Source organism: Felis catus, chromosome A1, assembly GCF_018350175.1.
Source record: "Felis catus isolate Fca126 chromosome A1, F.catus_Fca126_mat1.0, whole genome shotgun sequence".
Classification (NCBI taxonomy): Eukaryota; Metazoa; Chordata; class Mammalia; order Carnivora; family Felidae; genus Felis; species Felis catus.
This window is the reverse complement of record NC_058368.1, coordinates 108974015-108999083: the sequence shown is the minus strand read 5'-3', so window position 1 is coordinate 108999083 and position 25069 is coordinate 108974015. Positions and strand designations below refer to the sequence as shown.

General features: G+C 50.6%; 1 protein-coding gene across 11 annotated transcripts in view; it reads left to right on the top strand.

Moving 5' to 3' along the window:
- Positions 1–1236: 1236 nt before the first annotated feature.
- The window catches only part of P4HA2 (prolyl 4-hydroxylase subunit alpha 2), a 34357-nt gene continuing 10524 nt past the window's right edge, over positions 1237–25069 (top strand). For 7 of the 11 annotated variants that reach the window (XM_045058715.1, XM_045058707.1, XM_023254950.2 and 4 more), the window contains exons 1-9: positions 1237–1368; positions 1932–2065; positions 9987–10108; positions 10740–10836; positions 11197–11348; positions 15154–15291; positions 18896–19135; positions 20626–20819; positions 21856–22032. In XM_045058715.1, coding sequence (XP_044914650.1) covers positions 10027–10108; positions 10740–10836; positions 11197–11348; positions 15154–15291; positions 18896–19135; positions 20626–20819; positions 21856–22032 — 1080 coding nt within the window. In that variant the 5' untranslated portion in view covers positions 1237–1368; positions 1932–2065; positions 9987–10026. Of the gene's footprint in view, positions 1369–1450; positions 1594–1931; positions 2066–9986; positions 10109–10739; positions 10837–11196; positions 11349–15153; positions 15292–18895; positions 19136–20625; positions 20820–21855; positions 22033–25069 lie in introns of those variants that run through there. The other 4 variants (XM_023254961.2, XM_045058701.1, XM_011282013.4 and 1 more) reach the window with 4 other exon arrangements.

The window sequence follows — 25069 nt, the reverse complement described above, 5'->3', positions numbered from 1 at the left end:
GGGGCTGAACACTCAGGAGAGAGAAGGCATGATCCACAGGGCAAGCTCCTGAGAGCAGGGAGAGGATGGGCGAATCTGGATAGAGGGGGGCTCCTGTGGCATAACAGGATGTAGCAGATGCAGGAAGGTTTCTGTTTGGTTTTAGCTAGGCTCTGGCTGGCTGCTGACGCAGGCCGGAACAGTGGCTTGTTCCGTATTTTATGTGTAGTTCTATGTGTGTGCTCGTGCCTTCCCCAGGTCTGGGCTGCCAGCCTGGACAGAGTGCCATAGGGAATATCCCCACACAGCCTGGGCGGGGAGGCTGGGTACCTCCCACTCTGGGCTAGCTCCCTGATGAGATTCTCAGACCGTGTTTCCCCTCATTCATGACCAGGAAGGTTTACAGAGCAGGCGTGGGAACCTGCTTGTCCGCCAGGGCCTCCTCGGACTCAGGCTGAGATTTGCCGCATCCCAGCCCTCATTCCTTCCCAGACGGGACTAGGTAAATGAGGTGTCCACTGTTTTGGGTCCCTGTTGTATGAAGGGGTTTGGGCAAACCAAGAATTGGCCCCAATATGCCATCCCAGCCACCTCAGTCTTTCATTGGTCCCCTTGTCATCAACCCATCACCCACAGGTAAGTCACCAGGAGGATGCTTGACACAGGAGCTGGGGATAGGCTGAATCCCTTTGGGAGCTTGGCCCTGTGGGTGGACCCCGGGTCCCTCGTTTTCTTCAAGGTCTTCTCCACTGGTCCGTCCGCTTCCCCGATAGCCTGCCTGGCCCGGACCCGCGTGTCCCCCCTCCTCCCCAACCTGAGGGTGGTGATGATGGGGGCGGGGTGGGCGGGCAGCAGGAGCCCGTGCGCCCAGCAGGACCACTGAGGAGAAGGGCGGGAGCCCAGCGGGGGAAGTCCGTCCGGGTTGGGGGGCGCCCCCCACCTCCTCGGCGCCAGGATCGGGTCGCTGGCCCTTCTGCAGCCGCCGAGGGACTGGGAAGGAGGGAGGGCCGAGTCCCGCAGGTGGAGCGGGGCGAGGGGAGGCGGGCGCGGCGTACGTGCGGCGAGCGGCCGGCGGCATGAAGGGCGCAGATAGCGGCTCCCGCCCGACCCAAAGGCCGCTCTTTGGCTCTCGGCTCCCGGCTCCGGCGGGCTTGGCAGCCCAGACCTTCCCGGGGGTCGCTGGCGGCGAAGACCCCCGGCCGAAGCTGTCCGGGCGCAGAGCCAGCGCCCCGGCCGGCCGGCTGGGGGCGGGAGGTGGGGACGTGGCGGCGGCTCAAGCAGGCGGAGCCGGGCCGCGGCGGGAGGCGGAGCCGCCCCGGGAGGAGGCGCCGAGCGGGCCGGGCGCCGCCGCGGGAGGTTCTGGAAACGCCGGGAGCTGCGCGTGTCCAGGTGAGCGCCCCGCCCGCTCGGCCGCCGGGTCCGCGGCTGGGCTCGCGCGCGGGCCGGGGTCGTCGGGCCGTGAGTGCTGCCGGCGCGGGGCCGGGAGTTGGGGGCCGGGGGTCGCGCAGCCCGCTTCCCGCAGCGCAATTCGGGCCGCAGCCCGGAGCCCTCCGCCCTGTTTCTCCTCCCGTCTGGGTTCCTGTCCCGTCGCTTCCCCGAGCTCAGGGTGGTGAGGTCAGCGGCGCCCTTCCTGCCGGTCCCTGGGCGTCCGCGCCGAGCCGGGCGGGGTGGAGAACTTGGCCGCCCTGCCTCGGCAGGCTCCCCGGGAACGGCAGCGGGAGGCCTGGCCCCGAGTGCGGCCAGAGGTTGGAGGCAGAGGCGGTGCCCTGGGCTGAGCCCCGGGGGACCGCTTAAAGTTAGCGAGGTCCGCCTTCCTCCCTCCAAAGGGATGGGAGTTTCTGGCTTTAGCCCGGCGGGGTCCACCTTGGTACCCATGAAACAGGCTGTTGGTTGAGAACAGTTTTTTCCCCCCACATAGACCTCTGTTTCCAACCTGCGTTATTTTTCCTCAGAAGCTGCGTGGACCTCTGGTAACTAGTTAACTAATTCAAACGGACCCTTCGGTGTGTCAGAAACTGCAAGGAGTTGCTAGCTCAGTGCAGCAGACAGATTGAAGACTGGGAAAGTCCAGGTCCAAAACAGTGTGGTAAGTGTGGTGTTAGGAGGGAGCATCAGGCTGTGTGGGTCCTTGGTAGAGGGCAGGATGCGTCAGGCCAGAGGGCTTCCTGGAGGAGGTGACTTATGAGCTGGCGTGGTCAGAAGAAATCTGAATAAGGGTAACCTGGACAGAGGAACAACCCGTGTGAGTGGGAGCAGACCTGTATACTCTAGAAGAGGCAAGGTGATGAGGGAAGGGACATTTAAGGGGATAGCTGCCCATGGGCCCTGACCGCCACAGTTTGAAGTGAGAGGACAGTGCCTGGTACTGTGCCCTGCATTTGGATTTGCCTCAGCATGAGCCTGGATCAGGGCACTTCCAACTTCAGGACAGCATAGGTAGGGCCCCTGGCCTTGTATTCTAATATGACATCTTTAAGATGGTGTGCAACGTTAGTGTTCATCCCAAGACCAAGACTGGTGTCTTGTGCTGTAGAGTGAAGCCTAAGGCATGTGCTTCTTAATGTATACCGTCTGAGGCCTGATAGCCTCAGCCCTTTCTCAGGAGTTCCTGGCTCTGAGAACAAGGGTTGGGGGATATCATTTGTAGCTGAGGACATTCTCACATGTCCCTGATGATGCCAAGATCTGCTGTCCACCTAACAATGTATAGAATGTTTTTGCAAGCTACTGCTGCTTCTCACCCTGGATCACATCTGGAACAACAGGTTTCATGATTTAGCTCTCTATTAATGCACCAAGATGTCCTTTGGCTTGTGTTTAAGCTGCCACTGAAGTGTCTAGGTGTAGTCTCTCACTGTGCTTCTGGGCCTTAGAGCCCAGTCCTCTTCTGTTCACTTGAACACACTTGCAAGATGTTTGGGCTTTGAATCCTTTTCTTCTAGGCCTTCTTATTCTCAGATGGCCGAGTATGTCTTCTGTGCGGCCCAGCCAAGGAGGCCACGTAGCAAGGATGGAGTGAGTTGGCCTGGGGCCTCATCCCAGAGATGCTGTCATAGTGGGCCACCCTAGTTCTCTGAGAGCCCAGCATGCAGACATGATGATGGTTAGGCATTGCCTATGACTTGTGATAGGCCTTTTTACCCAGTAGGAGGCTCTGAAATGGGGTGCCCAGGAGCGTGTTTACTTTGTCATTGGTTTAGCCTGTACACAGCTGATCTCTCTTCATTTCCCGAGTTCCTCTACTGTGCTTGGCTTCTGCTTTGAGTGTGCCTAGGGCTGGAATTAGGGGGGAGAGAAGGAGAGGGAAGTGGTGGTGATACTATCCTTGCCTGTGGATAGCTCATAATCTCCCTGAGATTACTGCTTCATGCTGGCAGCTGGTCCTGTGGCAGAGGAGGAGCTCAGAGTGTGAGTACTCATCAGTAGGAGAGACTGTGTGGGTGCAGCCCTGAGGAATGACTAGGGTGAGGGATTCTGGGGTCTACTCATTTCCTAACAGAGCCTTACTTTTTACTCTGCTCTCCCACATCCATGGGAAGTTCTGAGGCTGGACGCAAGACCTTGGCCGATTTGTGGCCACGTTGGCTGATAGTGTACATTGGGCTGATGGGTGTGTCCCTGGCTCCTGGGATCTGTCAAGAGTTTAATTTTATGCAGATGGTCATTGGCAGGAAATGCTGTGCTGCAGGCACGTGCAAGCCCAGACAGAGTGCTAGAGCGAGAGTTGGACTTGGAAAACATTGCTTGAAGTGCCCCAGAGTGGGACATCAGCGTGTTTTAGAGGGAGAGGGCTAGTGGCTCCTGTGGTCTCTGGGGTTTGCGCTGGGGATGTGGAATGAAGGGTATACTTTTTATTCTCAGAAGGGGTGGAGGAGAATGAAAAGCCTGGACTAGACTTTTTGGAGCCCTAGAAAAGGGTTTTTACACAAGTGGTATTATTGCAGGGCAGAAGATTAAGTGTTTGGGTAGTGAGTTCTCTGGCTCAGATTGGATCTGTCTGAGCCTGTTCACAGACCAATATCTGCTGTAGACCTTTTAGGAAGTGCATTCTAGAGTACAGCTTACTGTGTACCAGGTACTCCTGAGGGCCAGGGTGTGGCGAGATCCTGAGGCCTGGTACTTGTAGGAACTCAGATCCATTAGGTCAGAGGTATAGAAATACAGGAGATCCTAGAGTATTAGTCCAGTCCCCTGCCTTTTGCCAGAGAGCTTTGTTTCCTAGGTGACCTGTAGAACCACTGATTGGCCTGTTTCAGGGTTATTCCCTGATAGTATGCTCCATTATGTCTGACTCTGCTCTCACCTAAATTAATGTTTCGTTTCTTTTGGCCCTTGTGGGATATGGAGATTGCCCAATTTCTGCCTTGTTTTCATCTTCACTGTCCCTTAGGCTGAACCTGAACCTTCTCCTTTTCTTTCTTTCTTTCTTTCTTTCTTTCTTTCTTTCTTTCTTTCTTTCTTTCTTTTTTACTTTTTTTTTTCCAACATTTATTTATTTTTGATACACAGAGACAGAGTGTGAGTCACGGGGGAGCAGAGAGAGAGGGAGACACAGAATCCGAAGGAGGCTCCAGGCTGTGAGCTGTCAGCACAGAGCCCGGTGTGGGGCTCAAACTCATGAACCATCAGATCATGACCTGAGCTGAAGTCAGGAGCTTAAGAAAATGAGCCTTCCAGGCACTCCTGGACCTTCTTATTTTCCAGGGATTAGCCAGACAGCTGGCCAATCCAGGTCTACTGATGTCCCTCTAGTAACCTTGGTGCCAATGTCTGGTGAAAACTGCTTGGTGGTAGGCTGCCTGTCAATACTTGTCATCTCATTCAGTCCTCACAACAACCCTATAAGATGTGGGTCCTAATGTTATCACCATCACATAGGTGGGAAACAGGCTCAGGGAGTTCTGTAACTTGTATAAAGTCACAAAGCCAGGAAGTGATGGGGGAGGTGAGATTTAACTTGGAGTGGACCCCACTGTGGGTATGCCTGATTAGATAGTACTGCTTTGCCCTGAACTGGGCTGGTTGGTCATTTGTGAGTGCTGTGATGTCTGAAGCAGGAGTGACTGCTCGCTTGAACTTGAGGCTCCTTGTTCCTATCTTCTGGGCCCATGCTGCTGTCCACCTTTTGGTGGGATCAAGCCAGGTATATCATGAAGCTGCTTTGTGGTCTGTGATACAGTCCTTGACCTGGGCAAGCCTGCTCTGCTTGGTCAAAGTGTGGCTCCTCCTTTTGGGAGACCCTTAGGCTGTAAGACAGCAGATGTTACTGAGTGGGATTGAATGGTAGCAGTCTCTAGCAGAAAGTGTGTTTTGGGTTTACGTCAGCTCTGCCATTGACTGGTGGTAGCATGTCAGGTATACAGGAAACCTCTCAGCCCCACTTGCCTAGCTTCTATATCTGAAATCAAGATGATTATCTAGTTTGCAAGACTTTGGTGAGGATGAGATGGTAGAAATGGAAGATTTTCGGAAACGTAAATGGTGGTTGGCTTAGTTCCCAAAAAAGCAGTGCCTGAGGCAGAGCTTAAGTGTGCTTAATGCCTTACTGGAAGGTGCAGGGCAGCAAGGGTAAGGGAAGATTAACCAGAGGGAGGGAAGGGTGGAAGCAAGCTGGCCAATTTGCACAGAGACACAGTCATTGTTCAGCTGTGCCGAATATCCCTGGGTGATCTCTACAGAAACTCCATGCTGCAGAATAGTTTGTTATCCAAAGCCTGAAGAGGGAATTCATCTGCTGACCTCCTTCTGTGTTCTGTCTTCATTGGTCAGAGTTGCCTCATAAGAGTTCTCTCCCTGCGGCTCCTTGGTTGCACTACCAGGGCCCTCCAGCAGCCACTGGGGAGGCCAGTGTGGCACTTCTGTGGTGTGTGGAAGTAGGAGGAGGAGCCAGAGATTTGGGGCCTGCACAGTCGCCTTCACTGGGTCTGAGGCACAGCAAGAGACCCAGGGTCCAGGAGACTGGTGAGGCCAAGAGAGTGTGAGGTGGTACATCAGAAGCATCCTATGTAGTGCTGTGTGGGTCTTGTCCTTGTGTGTAGTTGCTTATGAGTTAGTCTCACTTAGACTGCCAAGTCTCTGCCAAGACCCTGACTGAAGATCCAATTTGGTCTTTGCATGTTGGTTTTTACAGCCTTCTCTACTACTTCATTGCTTGGCTATTGAAGCAGGAGGCTTTGTAGTTTTGGTGGTACCCAGGTGGGAAGTATAAATCAACATGTTCATATACCTGATAGTGAAGTACAAGTATGGATATAGATGAACACCTGGGTTTCAATGAAGAAAATCCTCAGCGAAGAATATTTTCCATGAAAAGTAGCATCTGAGGCTGGGAAAACCTAGAGTCATGAGATGGGACTGGAGTGGGCTGTAGGGCCATGTTGTACAGAGTCAAAAAGACCCTGGTGATCAAGGAGTTTGGACTTTATCCTAAGAGCAGTGGAGAGAAAGACCACAAGAGGAGCTGCAGTAAGCTATGCTGGCTACTTTGTAGAGCAGAGGTTGGTGGGAGTTGGGGGGTGGGGTGGCAGTGCACCAGATGTGATGACAGTGAGTGTAGGTAGGAACCAGGATGGCTGCGGGAGGGAACTGGAGGTGGCTCAGACCACGGTGATGACTGAGGCTTCACATTGGGTGAGGAGAGAAGGGTGCTTCTCAACCTTCTGGGGAAGTCAGCTTCTGGTCCTATTGGACCTCTGTATGCTTAAGTACCCGGGCCTCCCCGAGCTTCTGCACAGCTCACAGGTCCTCTTGACTCTGCCATCCCAGAGCTGGCCACAGCACTGGGAGGCAGGACCACTGGGGGGCGCGTTTTGCTCCTTCACAGAAGGCAGGCAGCTTCTTGATTAGTGCCTGGCAAGACTTGCTTGTACTCAGCAAACCCATGTTCTGTCTCTAGGCTGTTAAATACATTGTTAAAATTCAAGCTGTTGCATTTGGGTTGCAGCTGCGAGCTTGGCAGAGGTTCATGCCTGATGAGGTAAGGGGAGAAGCTAAGGACTCTGCTGGTTTGCAGCTGGAAACCTCTTTTCATGGCCATTTGGCCAGATTGTAAATGTCCTTTCCAAAGAGCAGGCTTGTTGGGGCCTCTGTTGTATGTCTTGGAATTGCCCTGTGCTTAGAAACAGTGCTGGTCACCTGGTGAGTGAATCACTGTCACTGGGGTGTTGGTAGGCTTTGGAGGATCTACCTGTGGGGGCCCAAACTTGGGACTTCATATGCATACAGTGTCCATTCTTAAACAATCCATAACAATCCATTGTGTGGGAAAAAATGTAAAATCTTGTGATACTGTTTCTGACTTAAACAAGTCTGTGGCAAAGCATTATTTGTTGGGTGCCTGATTTGGGCCAGACGTGTTCTAAACTCAGGGTGCAACACACATAAAATTGCATGTTGGTTTTCTCCTCAGGCTCGGGTGCCACTTTGTTTTTTGTTTTTTTCTAAAAGGAGGTTTGACATTGCCCATTTCCAGGACTATTCAGCATGGATTTATGAGTGTTCCTGGAAAGGCTTTTGGGAGCACTGGACACTTTGTGGGGGCACTGGGCATGCACACACATTCCCACCTACTGTATCCTATCAAGCTTTGGGTGTGGGTATGAGATCAGATTGAAGGGCAGGCAAGTAGGTGGTTGGTCTTTCCCACACTCTGGGACAGTCCTTCTTGGATGCTGCTTCTTCCCAACCTGACCCTAGTTAGTATCTTTTTTAGTACAAAGTGTTAAGTGTTCAGGGCCAGGATCAAGAGAAGTGTTGGGGCTCTAGGGTACCCCTGCCTGAGGGGGTAATGTTGGTTTTGGCAGTCTAGGGGCTGGTTGGGAGTAACTGGTTCTCTGACCAGTGGAGTCATCTTGCTCTCCTCCATCACAGCAGGACTTTGCAAGCGCTTAGCAAGCCATTTCCCAGAACCCCATTTGAGATTCTGTGGGGCTCTGCCTCCAGGCTGGTATTTGTGGATGGGCTCAGTCTAAGCCAGATAGTGCATTCCAGAGAAATGACAGCTGGAATTCATGTAATGAAGGAACCTGGCTGCTTTTTGCTGAGTGCTGTAAGCATGAACCATGGACTGGATCACCAGGGTGATTTGAAAGGAAAGGAGAGGCATCTCCCTCCCTTGAACTTGTTACCCGATCTCTGAAGAGATATGCCACTGCAGCTGGTGACACAACAGGGGGAAAGCGCTGGGCTCCCCCACTTCTGGCCGTGTCTGGTCTGGTGTCTTGCCTGGGCCCTGGTCTCCCACCACCCCATCCTGACAAGGCAGTTGGCTGGTCTCTCACTGTCCACAGATAACAGCCTCTTGGCCCTGAATTTTACTGTTCCTTCTTTTCACATACAGAAGGTGCTTTCCTGAGCTAGTTAAGCCTCTTGAGGTATAAGGAACAGACACTACTCCCTGTACAGGGGGCTCGTGTGAACAAGAAGAGAGGCTTTCAGAAATCCTGGGGTGGTGATGCAGCATGGTGAGGCCTGAGAGGAGATGTGTGGCTGGAACACGGAGGGCCTGGGCTCCACCTGAGGTCTGACGGCCTGCTCACCTTCTCTCAGTGACTTGCTCTCCTTTGCTGCCCTAACTCCATAAATTGGTCCTTTAGCCCAATACCCTGCAGCAGGTTCTGGCCTAAAAGATCTTGCTCTGTGTATTTCCTGGTCCCCAATATCGAGGGCACTGATGGGCATGCTCATAGCTCTGCAGACATTTAGCAGGGGCATGAACAAATGCGGCCATTTGCTTATTCACTCCTCTTAATAGAGGAACTGTTTTAGGGGTAGGGATTGTGGTTGGGCCTCTTTGAGCCTAACCTGGAACTATAGTAGATTGGAGTTTCTTCTGAGGTAAGGAATGATAGTCTTGGCTGTGTGTGTCTGATCGACCATAGCAGGCAAAACCCTGATGAACTGGCATTAGCTCAGACTTGGAATTCAGTCAGGTAAGGCTTACGTTTTTGGGGGGAAGCATTTGTATTTTCTTCATTTTCCTTGTTTTCTCTTAGTACATTTCTGGGGGGTTTGGCTGAAGTAGAGCAGGAAGAGAAAGGGCTGGCAGAGTGGGGACTCAGATGGGAGCTGGTCCTTCAGCATGCTCTGGGCTGCGTGGCTGAGCTGGAAGACCATGTCCAAAGCTTCCGTTGTATACTTAGGTTCACTGCCAATGGAGCTTGCCCCATGTTGTGCCTGCTGCCTTTACAGCTGAATTGCGCTATTTCTAGGCTGACTAGAAGACAGAAGCTGATCTCACACCATGTCAGCTGCCTAGCCTAGCCCAGAGCTTTGGATTTGTGTGGATGGTTCATTTTTGTATCCCTGGTGCCTAGCTTAGTGGGTAGCCCGTGTGGATCTTCAGTAAATATTTGTGAATGTGACGTGCCAGTGGGGATGGTGTCTGGTGAGGTGGCAGACAGGAAGAGTGGTGTCTGCCCAAAGTGCCTGCTTCCCAGACTGCGTCTGCTGTGGCCAGGTGCACACTGTCAAGGGGAGCGGTTTTATCCCCCTGCTGGCCAACAGCTGCTCTATGCCTCGTTTCGGATAGGGGCTCCCTGCTGCATACTGTGTCAAGTTCTCTCCCTGTTTCTCGTGTACTTTCAGTCTTCTTGTGTGCCGAAGTTACCTGTGTGTCCCCAGCACCATCCTGACACACGTGTTGGAAAGAAAGACAAATAAGTCAAGCAGGCTGTGAAATGACAAGTTGTGGGCCAGAATCTTGGACTGATAGGCTATTAGAATCAGAGGTGACTGCCTCCCACACAATTCAGCCTTTCCATGTTGCCTTTAGATACCAGGAATCTAGAGGGCAGGGTCTCTCCCAAGGGTGCATGGCCTCCCAGAGCAGGGAGTATTGAGCACACATCCCTCGTTGTACACCTTGGTCTCGTTGCACTGCTGATTCTGAATATCCTCAGTTTCTATGTACTAGGTCAGACTTTTGGCATGTTTGGCGATGTCTGTCTGTGTGCACATGTATAAGTATCTCTCACCTAAGTTACGTTTTTCAACTGTTGATCCAACAGCTGTCACTTGAATGCCTTGCAGACACTACTCTCTGTGACCATGAAACGCTGGGTGTCCACATTGCTGGTGGCCTGGTTTGCTGTCCTGGGCCGTGTGCAGGCTGAATTCTTCACTTCCATTGGTATGTGCCAACAGGACTGTTGTCTCCCTGAGCAATCCTTGGCTCAAGTGTCAGGGAATATCACCGCCTAAGTCTTGTTCTTACTCAAGATGGGATGGCTCACCCACTGATTTTGAACAGTTCAGGGGAAAATGGGGCTTGTGGAGCTGCCATTTCCCCTTCCGAGGCCCTGGTGACCTGAATGTCCTTCCTAGGAGCTAGCTGTCTCAACTGGGTCTCCTCCCTGAAAATTGCAGGCTGCTGCTGGGTTTCCTGGCCTTTCTGACCATCTTTCCCCAGGGTCAGAGAGTGGTTCTGAGCAGAGAACCCTTAGGATATCCATGCCCTGGTGACAGGACCCAGCCGGTGGCAATAGGAGAATGAGATTTGGGGCTTCTTCCTGAAGGCACTCCCAGCACGCTTATCTCACTGGCCCCTTAGAGCCTCCGCCTCTTTCTTACTGAAACTGGGGGCGAGGACCCTGTGAGTGCCTATGCCCCTGTTAACTTCCACATCCTGGTGATCCCATGAGAGTTGACATGATGGTGGCCCAGAGGACTTACTTCTGTGCTGGTGTTCTGTGCCCCAAGGAAGGAGGCTAGATGCCTCTCATCTATTTCTTACTGGTTCTGCCTTTTTTCTTTCTCTGCAGGGCACATGACCGACTTGATTTATGCAGAGAAGGACCTGGTACAGTCTCTGAAGGAGTACATCCTTGTGGAAGAAGCCAAACTCTCAAAGGTTAAGAGGTATCTGATGTCCTAAATCCTCACCCTCACCCCCCCCCCCCCATAACCCTCCTAGGGTGCACATAAGAGGAAGCCCTTGAGAGAACGGTGAGGAGCTGGCCTGGAAGTTACTTCATGCCAGTCCTCTCAGTGCTTGGGTTAAGGACTCCCTGCTTTTCCGTTTCTATTTAAGAGTCTTTTTACATACATTGGTGTACCCACCCCTTATCTAGATTAAGGGGCTTGCAAGTGTTAGTGAGGAGTTGCTGTTTTCATTTTCTATTGCCTCTTGAAGGGTCCTGAATCTCACCAGAGAAATTGCCATAGGTTGAGACCTGTGTGAGTGGGCGTGTTAGTCTTCTTTTTGTTTTGTTTCCTCAGCTGGGCGGACAAAATGGAAGCCTTGACCAGCAAATCAGCCGCTGACCCTGAAGGCTACTTGGCCCACCCTGTAAATGCCTATAAATTGGTGAAGCGGCTGAACACAGACTGGCCTGCGCTGGAGGACCTTGTCCTGCAGGACTCAGCCGCAGGTGAGGGATGGTGAACGTGTACTGGGTGGGCCATTATGTCTGGGGAGTGTGTATCTGAGCCTGTCCTGGGTCTGAGGGTGTTGATGGGCATGTGCAGTATGTGAACATGCAGTCCTGTGTTCTCTGCTCGTCCACCTTCTGTGGTGCACAGAGCCCTCTGGCCTTCTCCCTTCTCTGTGCAGACCTGTCAGTTGGCTGTCCTTGTTTTTAATATGTAATGTAATTAGGTCTTGCCTTTTCCTGCATTTTCATTTCCTTTTCGGGCGGTACTTTTTTAAATCATGCTTTACTAATATGTTTTCATAGAAAAATTAGAAAACATAAAATAATCATGTAAGAAAATTAGAATTCTTTTTTTTTTATTTTTTAAATCTTTATTTATTTTTGAGAGAGAGAGAGAGAGAGAGAGAGAGAGAGAGAGAGAGACAGAGCATGAGCAGGGGAGGGGCAGCGAGAGAGGGAGATGGAGAATCCAAAGCAGGCTCCAGGCTCTGAGCTGTCAGCACAGGGCCTGACGTGGGGCTCGAACCCACAGACAGTGAGATCATGACCTGAGCTGAAGTTGGATGCCCAACGGACTGAACCACCCAGATGCCCAAAGAAAATTAAAATTCTTAATCTAGCTGCTTGGTGATAAGCACTATTAAAATTATCGTCTTCCAGAGTGCCTGAGTGGCTCGGTCATTTAAGTGTCCAACTTAGGCTCAGGTCATCATCTTGCAGTTTGTGAGTTCGAGCCCTGTGTCGAATGTGTGCTGACAGCTCAGAGCCTGGAGCCTGCTTCAGATTCTGTGTCTCCCTCTCTCTCCACCCCTTCCCCACTCACACTCTGTCTCTCTTTCAGAAATAAATAAACATTTAAAAAATTAAAAAAAATTTTTTTTTGGTCTTCCTACACTTGGATTTACATAAAAAAAAAATGGACCCATACATATATTCCATGGGATGCAAACTTATTTGCTTTGAGGGACCAAATGAATTAACAAAAGTGAGTTAAGTGGACTGGGTAGTGGGGCCAGCATAAGCTAGGGATCATGGGCCTCATCTAAATCCATTTCCATTCATATATTTTAGAAATAAAACATATCCAGGGGCACCTGGGTGGCTCATTCAGTTCAGTGTCTGACTCTTGGTTTTGGCTCAGGTCATGATCTCATGACGGTTTCAGGAGTTCGAGCCCCACGTTAGATTCTACACTGGTAGCGCAGAGCATGCTTGGGATTCTCTCCCTCCCCCACCTTCACTGTCTCTGTCTCTCTCAAAATAAATAAACTTAAAAAAAAAAAGGAAATAAAATGTATCTGTAGGCAGATTTGTGCCGTAAGCATATAGTGTTTTTCTGAATTTTCAGTTTCTCTCTACATACATTAAATGTCATATGACATGGTTTTATGTATTTTTTTTAAATGTTTATTGATTTATTTATTTTTTGAGAGAGAGATACAGAGTGTGAGTGGAGATGGGGCAGATAGAGAAGGACACACAGAATCCAAAGCAGGCTCCAGGCTCTGAGCTGTCAGCACACAGCCCGACGCAGGGCTCGAACTCACAAACTGCAAGATCGTGACCTGAGCTGAAGTCGGACGCTTAACCAACTGAGCCACTCATGTGCCCCAAATGTTATAAAACATGATTTTAATGTCTGGACAGTAATAAGTGAAACTGATCTAGTGTAAAACTGGTCTAGTCAGTGGAAGTGGGATTGTTTCCAAATTACCAGCAATCATGCATGTATATCTTTGTGCCTATCTCTGATTATTTTCTTAGGATAGATTCTTAGAAGTGGTTTTTGCAGGTCAGAGTCTGACTTTTCTTAAAGCTGTAACTATGCTTAGTGCTTTTTACTATGCTGGTATTTTCTGTGCTCTAACATTTTCCTCTCAGCAGGAGATGGTGGGGCAGGCACGGATGTGGGCCCCTCTGACTCTAGCCCAGAGCTTAGCCTCCTGGACTCACTGCCTCTTCTCCCTGAGTTGGGAGTGCTGATTAACTTCAGACTGGTTGTCTCTGGCTGAGGGAGTTCAGCCCATGTGGCCAGACTGGGCTGGGCTTGGCTGGGGGCAGGGTGGCCTCTGGGGAGGGATTGGTGAGTTCAGCCAGGCTGGAGCTGTGCCCAGTGAGCTCACTGCCTCCAGAAGCCATAACTGCCTTTCCCAGCCCCCTGTCTTCCAGCCTGGGGCTGTAGCTAAGAACTGACTGTTCTGTCTGCACTGCCGTAGAATAAGAATAAGAATAAGCCTGCCGGGGTGACCTTCTGCTCCCCAGTCTTGCTGTCTACACCCCAACCCCCACTGTCAGCATCTGGTTCTTTTAGAAAACATTATAATTACCAGAAGGCACACAGGACAGGCCTAGAGAGCAATAGGTTGTCTTCACCTCTGACTTTGAGAATTCTTGCCTCTGAGATGAGGGGGACATGCTGATGGTGTGGCTTTTTCTAAGGGCATGTTTTCTTTTTCCTGAATTCCAGACTCTTAGAGTTCCTGACTGTGTAGCCACGAGGAAGACAGGATTACAGCTTCTTGGTCCTTGGGTCCAGGGATGGTTAGAAGTGGGTGTTTCAGTCTGAGGTTGTGAAAGTAGGTGGTCATGGGTACTGCTGTCCTGAGGAAGAGGCCAGGGAAGAAAGGGCCTTGGAGCTCCCCCTCCCACTTTTCAGCTCACAGGCAGAATTGAAACCCCTGAATCAATCATCTTGGAAGGGCCTGGCCTCCACCTGGAGGCCTGAAATTGTAGTAGGTGTATATCTTGCTGAAGAGCTAGGGCTTGGAGCCCAAGAATAGCCTCCTTGGGTACTTCTGTGGTCAGGAGCTGTCCTGGCTCCAGCCTGGGGTCTTGAGCGCTACACTCTGGGAGCTCATGCTCTGAGCTTACTGTAGGTCTGAGTGGCATGAGTCCCCTAGAGAGCCAGAGCCAGTGTGGTCTCTTAGGGTAGCATGCTGCACTTGGACAGTCCCCCCTCAGTGCTTGGCCTGGCCAGATGGTCCCCCAGTCCCTAATCTGGGGGGTGGAGACAGCACCAAATGTTTTCAAGACTGTCATCATCACCTTTCTGGATGATAAGGGTCTGTGATCAGTAATGAGTGGCCAGCTGGGTTCCCTGAGGTGACCACCTTTGTCCCTTGGGCTCCTTAACCTGGAACAGGGGCTAGAAATGTGTTTATCTGGCCAGCCCAAGGATCCTGAATCCATGTGATTCATTTTCCACTAAGTGGTCAGCATTTCCTCCCTGAGTCGTCTTCTGTGCCCTTTTCAGTTGCTGTCTCTGTCTTCTGTCCCTTCTGTCTCTACCGGGTATGAGTGCTTTGGAGCCAAGACTCTTAGACTCTCACATGTAAACCAGTGTGTGGGAACATTTTTGTTCATTCCAAATGAGCAGTCAAGGCAGACAGTACAGTGAGGAGTAAGAAAGGAGATGTCTTAGGGGTCCTGGGTGGGTCAGTTCGTTAAGCGGCTGACTCTTGATTTTGGCTCAGGTCATGATCTCCCGGTTCATGGGATCGAGCCTTGTATCGGGCTCTGTATTGGTGGCATGGAGTCTGCTTGAAATTCTCTCTCTCTTTCTGTTCCTTCTCCATTTGTGTGTGCATGCTATCACTCAAAATAAATAAACTTAAAAAAAAAGAGATCTCCATGGACTGGAGTTATCAGGGTGGGCTTCCTGGAGGAGGGGCAAGCAGCCTTTGAGGGAAGGGGCAGGGAGATTGCACTAGTTAGAAACCCTCCAGTGGGTACCTCTCTGATCCCAGGTGGAATTGTGCCCTTGGATCAAGGGTAACTTCTTGTTCTCACTCTCATTTGGAAGGTTTTATTGCCAACCTCTCTGTGCAGCGGCAGTTCTTCCCCACTGAAGAGGACGAAATGGGAGCTGCCAAGGCCCTCATGAGACTTCAGGACACATACAAGCTGGACCCAGACACCATTTCCAAAGGGCAACTTCCAGGTACCTTACCTCTCAAGGCTTTACCTGTCCAGTGTGTGTGTGTGTGTCTGTAATGGCATCTGAACAGGGCTGGAGCTACTGCCAGTTTGTGGTTGGCGGACTGTCAGGCATGCTGTCAGCGCTGGTGGTGATCTGTCTTGGGTTTCCCATGGTGCCAGTTCCCTCACTCCCTGGAAGCCGCCTCCCGTCAGCCCCTTCCAACATGCCTCCCACACCCTCTCCTCTCCCCTCTCAGAGAAAACTAAGGCTGCTGCTCAGGACCCCTCAGCCTCTGCCCCCAGAGCACTGCTCAGATCTGCTTTCAGACCTGCTTCTGTCCCCACACCCTCTGATTTCTTTTTGCCAAAGGCTGATCTCTGGACTCACTGCCCTGCGTCCTGTGTGTCCTCAGTTACAGTCTCTGCCCTGTTCATTCTTGGCCCACCTCTCTTGGCTCTTATCTGTGAGCTCACATGCACTGTCTGTTCTTACTCATTTTACAAACCCCTCCCTCAGGATTCAAGGCCCTTTGAGTCTCTACTGCTGATGGATCTCTTTGCCCTCCTGGTTAGATTGCTGGATAGCCATCCACATGGTCTGCACTTCTTGGTTCCCATGTCCTCCTAAACATGCAAAGTCTGGCTCTTTGCCCCCCATCCGCCAGTCTTGCCCCTGCCAGGTCACCAGTGGCCACTCAGCTGCTAAAGCCAGTGGATGGGTTTCAGACATAATGTTCTTTAACTTTTCAGCAGCAGTTGGCACACTGATTATCGCAGTGTTCCTGATACTCTTGCTTCTTTGAATTCTGGGGCACTGATCTCTCTTCTCTTTTCGGCCTTTTGTGCTCTCTCTCACTTTTGCGCGCGCTCTCTCTCTCTCTCTCTCTCTCTCTCTCTTTTAAACAGGCCCCTTTCCCATGATTGCCTCAGTATGTTTACAACAAGACATATTGGCCTTAGGGGACTGTTAGAGACCAATAAGCCCAGGGATTCACTTAGACCCTATTAGACCTTTGATGCCATTCACCTATGGGACCCTGGAGGAGGCATAAGCCCAGGGTATCACAGTGTGTGGGAGAAAGAGGCACTCTGTTGTTGGCTAGTCAAGGCTTAGAGTTTTGGCCCTGAGGAGTCTGGTGAGTCAATGGGAAGCAGTGTAGACTTCTTATTCCTGCCTCAATCAGGTCTTGGATCAAGCCAGGCCGTGAGGCTAGAGAGAGAAGGCCCCTCAGGGCACCTGCAAGATCTGTTCACCCTATAGCTGTGAGAATGTTTGGTAGGAGGAGAGAACCACACTCGAGCATTGACTTTATACATGTAGTTAACAGACCCATGCATGTCCTGGAGGGAGAGTGAGGGGTGGAAGGGAGTTCTTCCCCAGGATTCTTTTACCTTGTGTTTTTCCCTAAGCACCTTCTCCAGGTGAGCCCAGCCATTGCCATCATTTGAGGCATCACCTGTACCTGGATGACATCCAGATTTGTGTTTCCTATCAAGGCTTGTCTCCTGAGCTTCCAACCAGTGTAGGCAAATGCCTGTGGGGCATCTCTACTTGGGTGTTTTGTGGGCACCTCCAAAGTCACATGTTCCAAACTGAAATCCTCATCTGCTTTTGAAATGCCTCTCCTCCTCCCTCACTCCTTACCTGAGCAAAAAGCACCTCCATCCACTGGCTGCCCAAGTCAGAATACCAAGGTATGTGGATTCTACCTCTCTTATCATGTCTTCTTTACTTGGAGGCCCTGACTCCAGCCTCATGGAGCCTTATTTCTCAACTGTATTATTGAAATATGTCATTTTGACCTGTCACGTCACTCCTTAAAAGCACTCTCCATGTAGTCACAAGCACATATCTGTTTATATCAGTTCCTGATCACAAAGCTTAACTTTAACTGCTAAACCCAAATTCCACCTATGTGTGATCTTTGAGTCTTGCATGGAGCCCTCTCCCTCTCTTCCTTGTCCATACTGCGTATTAAATTTGTACTAAGCTACCTACCCCTCAGCTCCTTTGCCCATCCCACACCCTCTGCAGAAGTACCTTTACCCACATCTGCTGGGTCTCATGTCTGTTTGCCCTTCAGTACTCAGGTCAGCCGGTACTCTCCAGGGAGCACTCTCCAGCAGGTAGACTTTTGATTGGCTTCTGGGGAGGATGCTGAGTATCTGGGAGCTATTGTTGACATTCTTGGCGTTTGTGAGACATACTGATAGTTGCTACTGATTATTAGCATCCTGGGGATCATAGAAGACATCTTTATGCATTATCTTGTTGAATTCTTGTTCAAGTCCTCTAAAATTGATGGTGTTTACTTTAGACGTAAGGGGACTGAGAGTCAGAGAGGCTAAGTAACTTATTCATAGTCACACAGCTGGTGGTTGCCATAGTGAGGCCCACATAGACCCAGCTTTGTCCATCTAGCTCAGCTGCTGTGTTATACTGACTCCATCACTGTTGGTTCCTGGGCCTACAGAGCCAAAGATCTGTGCAGGCCCAAGGATGATGGCCAGGGGCTCAAGGAACCCCTTCATCTCTGGCCTGTCTACTAACTCCACCTACCCTCCTCACCTTCCTATCCCACGTTGTCTGTTGCTGAGCCATCAGGGCAAACAGACCCCAGTCTCTGAAGTACCTGACCCATTGCAGCAGGGGTTTTATTGTGGACAGAGCCCCATCTTGGACATCAGGCAGAAAGAACTCCCTCTGAGGCAGCTCTTCCATGTCACCCATGCCTAAGTTGTTAAGAGAGTTAACGGAGATTCCCTCACTTTCCAGGGAGGGTCACAGCTCTTCTTTCCTCTTCGTGAGACCTGCTTTCTCATCATTCCCTGAGGAATTCACTCATGGTCCCTCCCACTTTGCCCCCACCCTAAATCCTACATGTTTCTGTAGCTGGCATACCATATCTTGTCCTTGACTTGAAACTACCTTCATTGTCACTGTACAGTGCTGAGCCCAGGCAGGACCTGTAGAATAGATGCTCACCAAGGTCCCCGCCACCTAATGGTCAAAGCTGACACTGCAGGCTTGGCTCTTGATTTCCCTTGGCATCTGCCCCACAGCACTCCTGGCATTGTTTGTGCTACTACCTCTTAGGTCCTTCTCAGTGTTACTCTTTGTCCTTTCTCTGCAGGTGATCTGTGGGGTTCTGACCTTAGCCACCTTCCCTACTCTTGCCCTGTACTCTTGCTGGAAGTGATTATCCTCATCTGTGGCTTTAGCTGCCACATAAATTCTTTGTTTTATATTCACCTAATTTTTTCCCTCCAAGTCTGTCTGATATGGCCAGCTGCCCAACAGATATCTCCTCTGTGGCTCACAGGACCTTCATACTCTTCTGAATACTACTTTCTGGGCTTCCTGGGTTTCTCCACAACAAAGGCCCCTTCCCACATGGGAGAAGGGGAGTCTGCGGCTGGGAGATTGGCTGTGAACTCCAGTTTGAGGCAGGACCAGCCTCTCTGTGCTCACTTTGAAGTGCATGGTCTGAAGCCATGGTGGAACTCAGCTGGGATGATGCCCTCCCACCCCCCACCTTCCACTCGTCCAGGCTTCCTCATTGTGGGTATCTTTCTGCCAGCGCAGAGGCTCTTTGGAGACTGACCATTGGCCTCTCCTGCTGCAGGAACCAAGTACCAGGCAGTGCTGAGTGTGGATGACTGCTTTGGGATGGGCCGCTCAGCCTACAATGAAGGCGACTATTACCATACGGTCCTGTGGATGGAGCAGGTGCTGAAGCAACTCGATGCTGGGGAGGAGGGCACCACAACCAAGGCCCAGGTGCTGGACTACCTGAGCTATGCTGTTTTCCAGTTGGGTGACCTACATCGTGCCCTGGAGCTCACCCGCCGCCTGCTTTCTCTTGGTAAGGATGTTCTAGGGGAAGGTCAGAGCTGATGGGGAGGTGGCAGGAGAACTGGTCACTCTGCTGGCCACTGTCCTGGGACTGAGCCAGTCTCACATGTCACCTGGCCAGTGACTAATGCCTTACCTGCTTTCAGGCCTATTCCAGCTGCCACCTAGTTCTTTACTCACCTTATTTCTGGCCTTAGCCCTTGCCCAGTTGCTGATGGATACCCTCTGACCTGTCGTCCTACACACTCCCTTTTTAAATAGGAATCCAGTGCTGCCGTGCCTCTGCTGCTCTGCGGGATAGAGAGCCTTCACAGTGTCAGGAACAGCTCAAGAGGCACTTGAGGGTTTGTGCAGTGACAGAGGCCTGCCCCATTAGTTAGAGGTCTGAGGTCTTACTGGTGGGATTTGGTATGGCATTGGTGTTTAGAATGTCTTGTGGTGTTGGATTGAAGGAGATCAGAAGCACTGTGTCTTTTTCTTTTTAAATTTGGATTTTTAAAAATACTTATTCATTTTGAGAGAGACACAGAGAGAGAGAGTGCATGTGCAAGCGGGGGAGGGGCAGAGAGAGGGGGAGACACAGAATCTGAAGCAGGCTCCAGGCTCTGAGCTGACAGCACAGAGCCCGACGCGGGGCTCGAACCCACAAATCATGAGATCACGACCTGAGCCGAAGTCGGATGCTCAACTGACTGAGCCACCCATACGCCCCAGCAGTGTGTCTTTAAAATCTATCTGTTCCACCTCTTTACTAACGTATGGAATTATCACAGTTGAGAATTTCATAGACCAGCTGCTGTTTTTCATGAGCCTTGAGTCTGATGCCCCCTAGCGTATGATTGTCCTGTAAGACTGATGTGGGCAGAGAGCTTTATAGATCCTTTCATGTTAGTAAGGGCCTTGGACTGGGAGTCAGGATGCCTGGATTCCTTTTCTGCATAACCTTAACCTAAATCTTTTAATATCTTTGGACCTCAGTTTCCTCATCTATGGAGTGGCACAGTAATCCTCTCAAATGTACTCCTTTGTGTTATTGAGGCACACAAAATGAAGCTGTGGCATTGTCGTGGCTGTTCTTTTTGCCAGTATTTCAGCCTGCCTTCTGTGTGATCAGCATGTGATGCGGTCACTAGTAATGGGTGTACTCTAGGGCACGGGTGTAAATGACTCAGCCAAGTGGGGAGGAGGCAGCAAGAGTCTGTACTCCTTCTCTAGACCTGTGCCCATGGGCCCTTCAGGGAGGCCTGAGAGGAGACCCCTTGTGTGGCCGGCTAAGTGTCCCCCAGTCTATTGTTCCTTTCGCATCTCTGATGGAGCAGGGAGAGCCTGTGTCAGTTTTCCCCGCTTTGACCAATGAGCCTCGTTAGGTGCTGTGGAAAAGCAGAATGCTGCATGCAAAGTGAGCTGCCGGGAGAGAAAACCACTTACAGGATAATTTCTCTAAGCGATCTAACAGATGTTTGTGGTTTCCTTTTCCTTCTTGTTCTTTGCTCTTTCTAGACCCGAGCCATGAACGAGCTGGAGGGAATCTGCGGTACTTTGAACAGTTGTTGGAGGAAGAAAGAGAAAAAATGTTGTCAAATCAGACAGAAGCTGGGCTAGCAACACAGGAAAGCATCTATGAGAGGCCTGTGGACTACCTGCCTGAGAGGGATATCTATGAGAGTCTCTGTCGTGGGGAGGGTGTCAAACTGGTGAGAAAACATGGCTGGGTCCTACATGTGGACCTAGATTTCAGCTCTGGACGAGCACATTTGGGGAGGGTGTTCCTGTGTGTGTAGGCCGTTTCCTCAACTTCTTCCCCAGTTCTTTGTAGCCTCTGCTGTGGCTGACCTATGGGTGTTCTCTGAGGTAGGATTGTGAGACTGTCTCCCCTGATGATCCAGGCAGAGTTTCTTTCTTTCTTTTTTTGAACTTTATTTATGTATTTTGTGAGAGAGAGAGAGAGAGAGAGACAGTGTGAGTGAGGGAGGGCAGAGAGAGAGAGAGAGAGAGAGAGAGAGAGAATCCCAAGCAGGCTCCACACTGTTAGTCCAGAGCCTGATGTGGGGCTCGAACTCACAAACTCTGAGATCATGACCTGAGCTGAAATCAAGAGTTGGACACTTAACCAGTTGAGCCACCCAGGCACCCCACAGGCAGAATTTCAATCCTCTAAGTTACTACCAAGCTCCCCTTCCCATCCCAGCATGCCCAGCTTCTGCTTGACCCATGCTCTGAGGAAAACCATGAGTGTGGATGTGGCCCAAAGGGAAGTTGTGGTCTGTGTAGTAAAGACACAATAGTAGCTACAGCTTAGTCTCAGGTGTCACTGGCTTTTGAAAGCCTTGGGATTCCATTGCTTCCTCCAGGAGGCTCAGGTGTGAGGCGGTCTCTGGGCCTTTTCCATGCCCATGTCTGCTTACCTCCCACTGGCTCCTCCACCTGGAATGGGTTCTCCCCAGCCTCAGCCCTTCTGACATTCTAATATCTTTGTGAGAGGGGTCAGGGATCACCCTGTGCCACAGCACTTGTGGACGTGAGGAATTCTTGGAAGAGGAGAAACATTACATGATTTGTGGGGTATCATTTCTCTCAGTCAAGCTGAGGGGCTCTTGTTTCTTCTCTGGTGGGGCAGAAGGGAGCAGCTGCTGGACATGACATGTGAGACCAGCCTCTGCACCAAGCCAGCCTGGGTCCGAGGTTTAAGACGCACTTTGCTCAGGACCTCTCGCTCTGTGTGCTCTCCAGACTCCCCGGAGGCAGAAGAGGCTTTTCTGTAGGTATCACCATGGCAACAGAACACCACAGCTTCTCATCGCCCCCTTCAAAGAAGAGGATGAGTGGGACAGTCCGCACATCGTCAGGTACTATGATGTCATGTCTGATGAGGAAATCGAGAGGATCAAGGAGATCGCGAAACCCAAAGTAGGTATCTCTGCACTTCCTTCCTGGCCACCTCATCCCTGGTACCATGGAGTGATTTCTTTGTTTAGTCAGCTGGCCTGTTCTGATATGCAGCATGCGTCTGCTGTCTGGGTGCTGAGGTACTGCACAGTTTGACCTTATGGGTTCCTGGTCCAATGCTGAAGAAAACTGAAGGAACCAATGTGAACAGCCAAGTGCTAGGACAGAAGGCCTCACTGGTTTTTAGTAGTTATGTTGTTCAATTAGGTCTCTAGTGTTCGTTTATTATATGCTGAAGTACTGATCATAAAAATATATTTTTTAGTAATAGCTAATGTTTACTGAGTTCTTAAGTATGGCAGGCCCTGTTCTGAGTGCTTAACATATATTAACTATCACGTCTCTTAAACATATTATGTCATTGTTTTCATTTTACCCACGAGGAAACAGACCTGTGTAGTTTGCACCTGGTTGCTCAACTGTCTCATTCTTCTTTGGGTTTGTAGCTGATTCTCTTACATTGCCCAGACACTGTTATCAACTGCAAATTGGGAAAATTTTGTTTTCTCCTTCCCAGTAATTATAGTTCCTCTGTTTTTATCTTCTTGGGAACTGCTCAGAACTCCATGAGCATTGTTAACAGTATACATCCTGGTCTTATTCCTGAATTTTCTGGGGATTCCTATGGTATTTCACTACTAAGTATACAGTTGGCTGTTGGTTTTTGTACATTTGTCATCAGGCTATAAAATTATTCTTATATTTTTAGTTCATAGAAGACTTGTTTCTATTTGACGTCTTTCTTTTTTTTTTTTAATTTTTTTTTTCAACCTTTATTTATTTTTGCGACAGAGAGAGACAGAGCATGAACAGGGGAGGGGCAGAGAGAGAGAGGGAGACACAGAATCGGAAACAGGCTCCAGGCTCTGAGCCATCAGCCCAGAGCCTGATGTGGGGCTCGAACTCACGGACCGCGAGATCGTGACCTGGCTGAAGTCGGACGCTTAACCGACTGCGCCACCCGCGAGATCGTGACCTGGCTGAAGTCGGACGCTTAACCGACTGCGCCACCCAGGCGCCCCTATTTGACGTCTTTCAAAGAGAACCATTTGGTGTTATGTCTCCACCCTTCTCTTATCATTGGTGATTACAAGGAGGGATTTAGTTAGATCCTGTATTGCTGTGCTCCTAATAGACTGGTAGTGGCCAGGAGGCCCAACACTTTTGGAGAGACAGAAAACAGGTTCCTATCCTGGCCCCTGCACCTCAATTTGAAGTGACCTTGGCTTGAGGTTCTAGGACATTGAGCACTCAGAATCAGCTGTTGATGTTGCTGAGGGATGGTGTAGCCAGTGCATGTGGAGAACAGGGACCAGGACCTCCCTTTCCACTCCCTGGGACAGCTGCAGAGTCAGCCAAGGAAGAAAACTGTTTTCCTGGTTGCCGGGCAAGAGAGGCTTTGTTATGCCATGACCTCCTGAGACATTCCTCACTTGTCTTTCAGACCAAGGCACTGCAGCATTTCTGTGTGTGTATTCACGATGGGTGTGTGTGTATACATGTGTGTGGCAGGGGCGGTGTAGTGGGGAGAAAACTTGTCTTTGAATAGAAGCCATGACATGTTGGCCATTAAAAGCTGACCTCTCCTTTCCGGAGCCTGTGAGGGACAGATGCTATTCTGGCTTTGAAGTAGGAACCATGAACTTAACTTGGTCTGCAGGGAATGCCTGGCAGCTGCTTTTTTGGGTCCCTGGCCTGCTTTCAAAATAGCCCTGTCTGTCTCTTGTAGCAGAACACAGCTGCCCACAGCCTCATTGTGGATGTCCAGCGAGCACCGAGGCTCAGATGTTTGGGTGGGGTCTGACTGCAGCCGCACTTGTTATCAGGAGGAATCGTAGTTGGGAGTTTAGGGAATCCCTCTGTCCTGGGTGTGCTGCCGTGTTGCCAGAACTTGCTGCAGCAGCAGTGTCCCTGTTTGGTGATCTCCTGGCCAATCTTCTGGTCCAGTCACACTTATCCATTCCTTCTGCCATCAACTCTTGGCCTGACCTCTGCCTTGACCTCCTCAGTGGCCTCCTTGTTACCACTCTGGCCCTTCCCTAGTTTTCCATGAGGTGTCCACATTCAGATTGTGAGTGTCCCTCACCTGCCTTTCCTGTTTCTCATTGGCCACAAGCTTGCTTCCAGACCCAGTCCTCACTTGCCTCTTTGGCCTACTCTCATCTCTTACATCTAACTTCTAATCTACAGTCATGGTGCCACACCCATATTCATCTCTGGGCCTCTGCATTGCTATTCCTTCCCTGTTACTGTAACATTCCCCTACTTGGCTAACTCCTGCTTACCCTTCAAGTCTCAGCTAGGTGGTCTTCCCCTGACCATTCCTGACTGTATAGACTAAGCTCCCACAGACTGTAAGCTTACCCCACTCCCAGCTCTTATCATGTTGTGCTGCAATTAGGCAGCTAGTCTTTTGCCTTCTTCACTTGATTGAGGTGTGTGAGGGCAGGGGCGATGTCTTGGTCACCAGTGTAGTGCCAGGCACATAGTAGGTAGTCATTAAGTATTAATTAAGTATTAATTGAAATTAAGGGGAAGTGATGTTGGGGTGGGGGTATCTGGGTCTGTGGTCCTACCCATGTGAGGTCATTGGGACGGCCCACACTTGAAGCATGGTGGGGCTGACTTTGGGCAGCCAGGTGATTCTTGGGAGCATCATTGCACCTGTCTGTGGAGACTGAGGGGGAGATGAGGTAGGTTAGGGGTATTTGTGTATGTGTATGTATGAGTGTGTATGTGGAGGTAGGTGGCTTCCAGGCATTAGTTCATATATTTCAACTCGTAGAGTCCTTTCTGGATTCTGTCATCTGACCTTGTAAGGCCCCTAAGTGAGTAGAAACTGTGCTTCCTATCTTTCCTCTTCACAGCAGTGGGAGTCCGGTGTGAGCTGGTGCAGCAGGAGGGTGTTTGCATAGGTTTCTTGGCACAGGAGGCTGCTGTGGTTCAGAAGGCCTCAGGCTCTGGATGGTAACACTGTCTGAATACAGGGGGAGCAGCC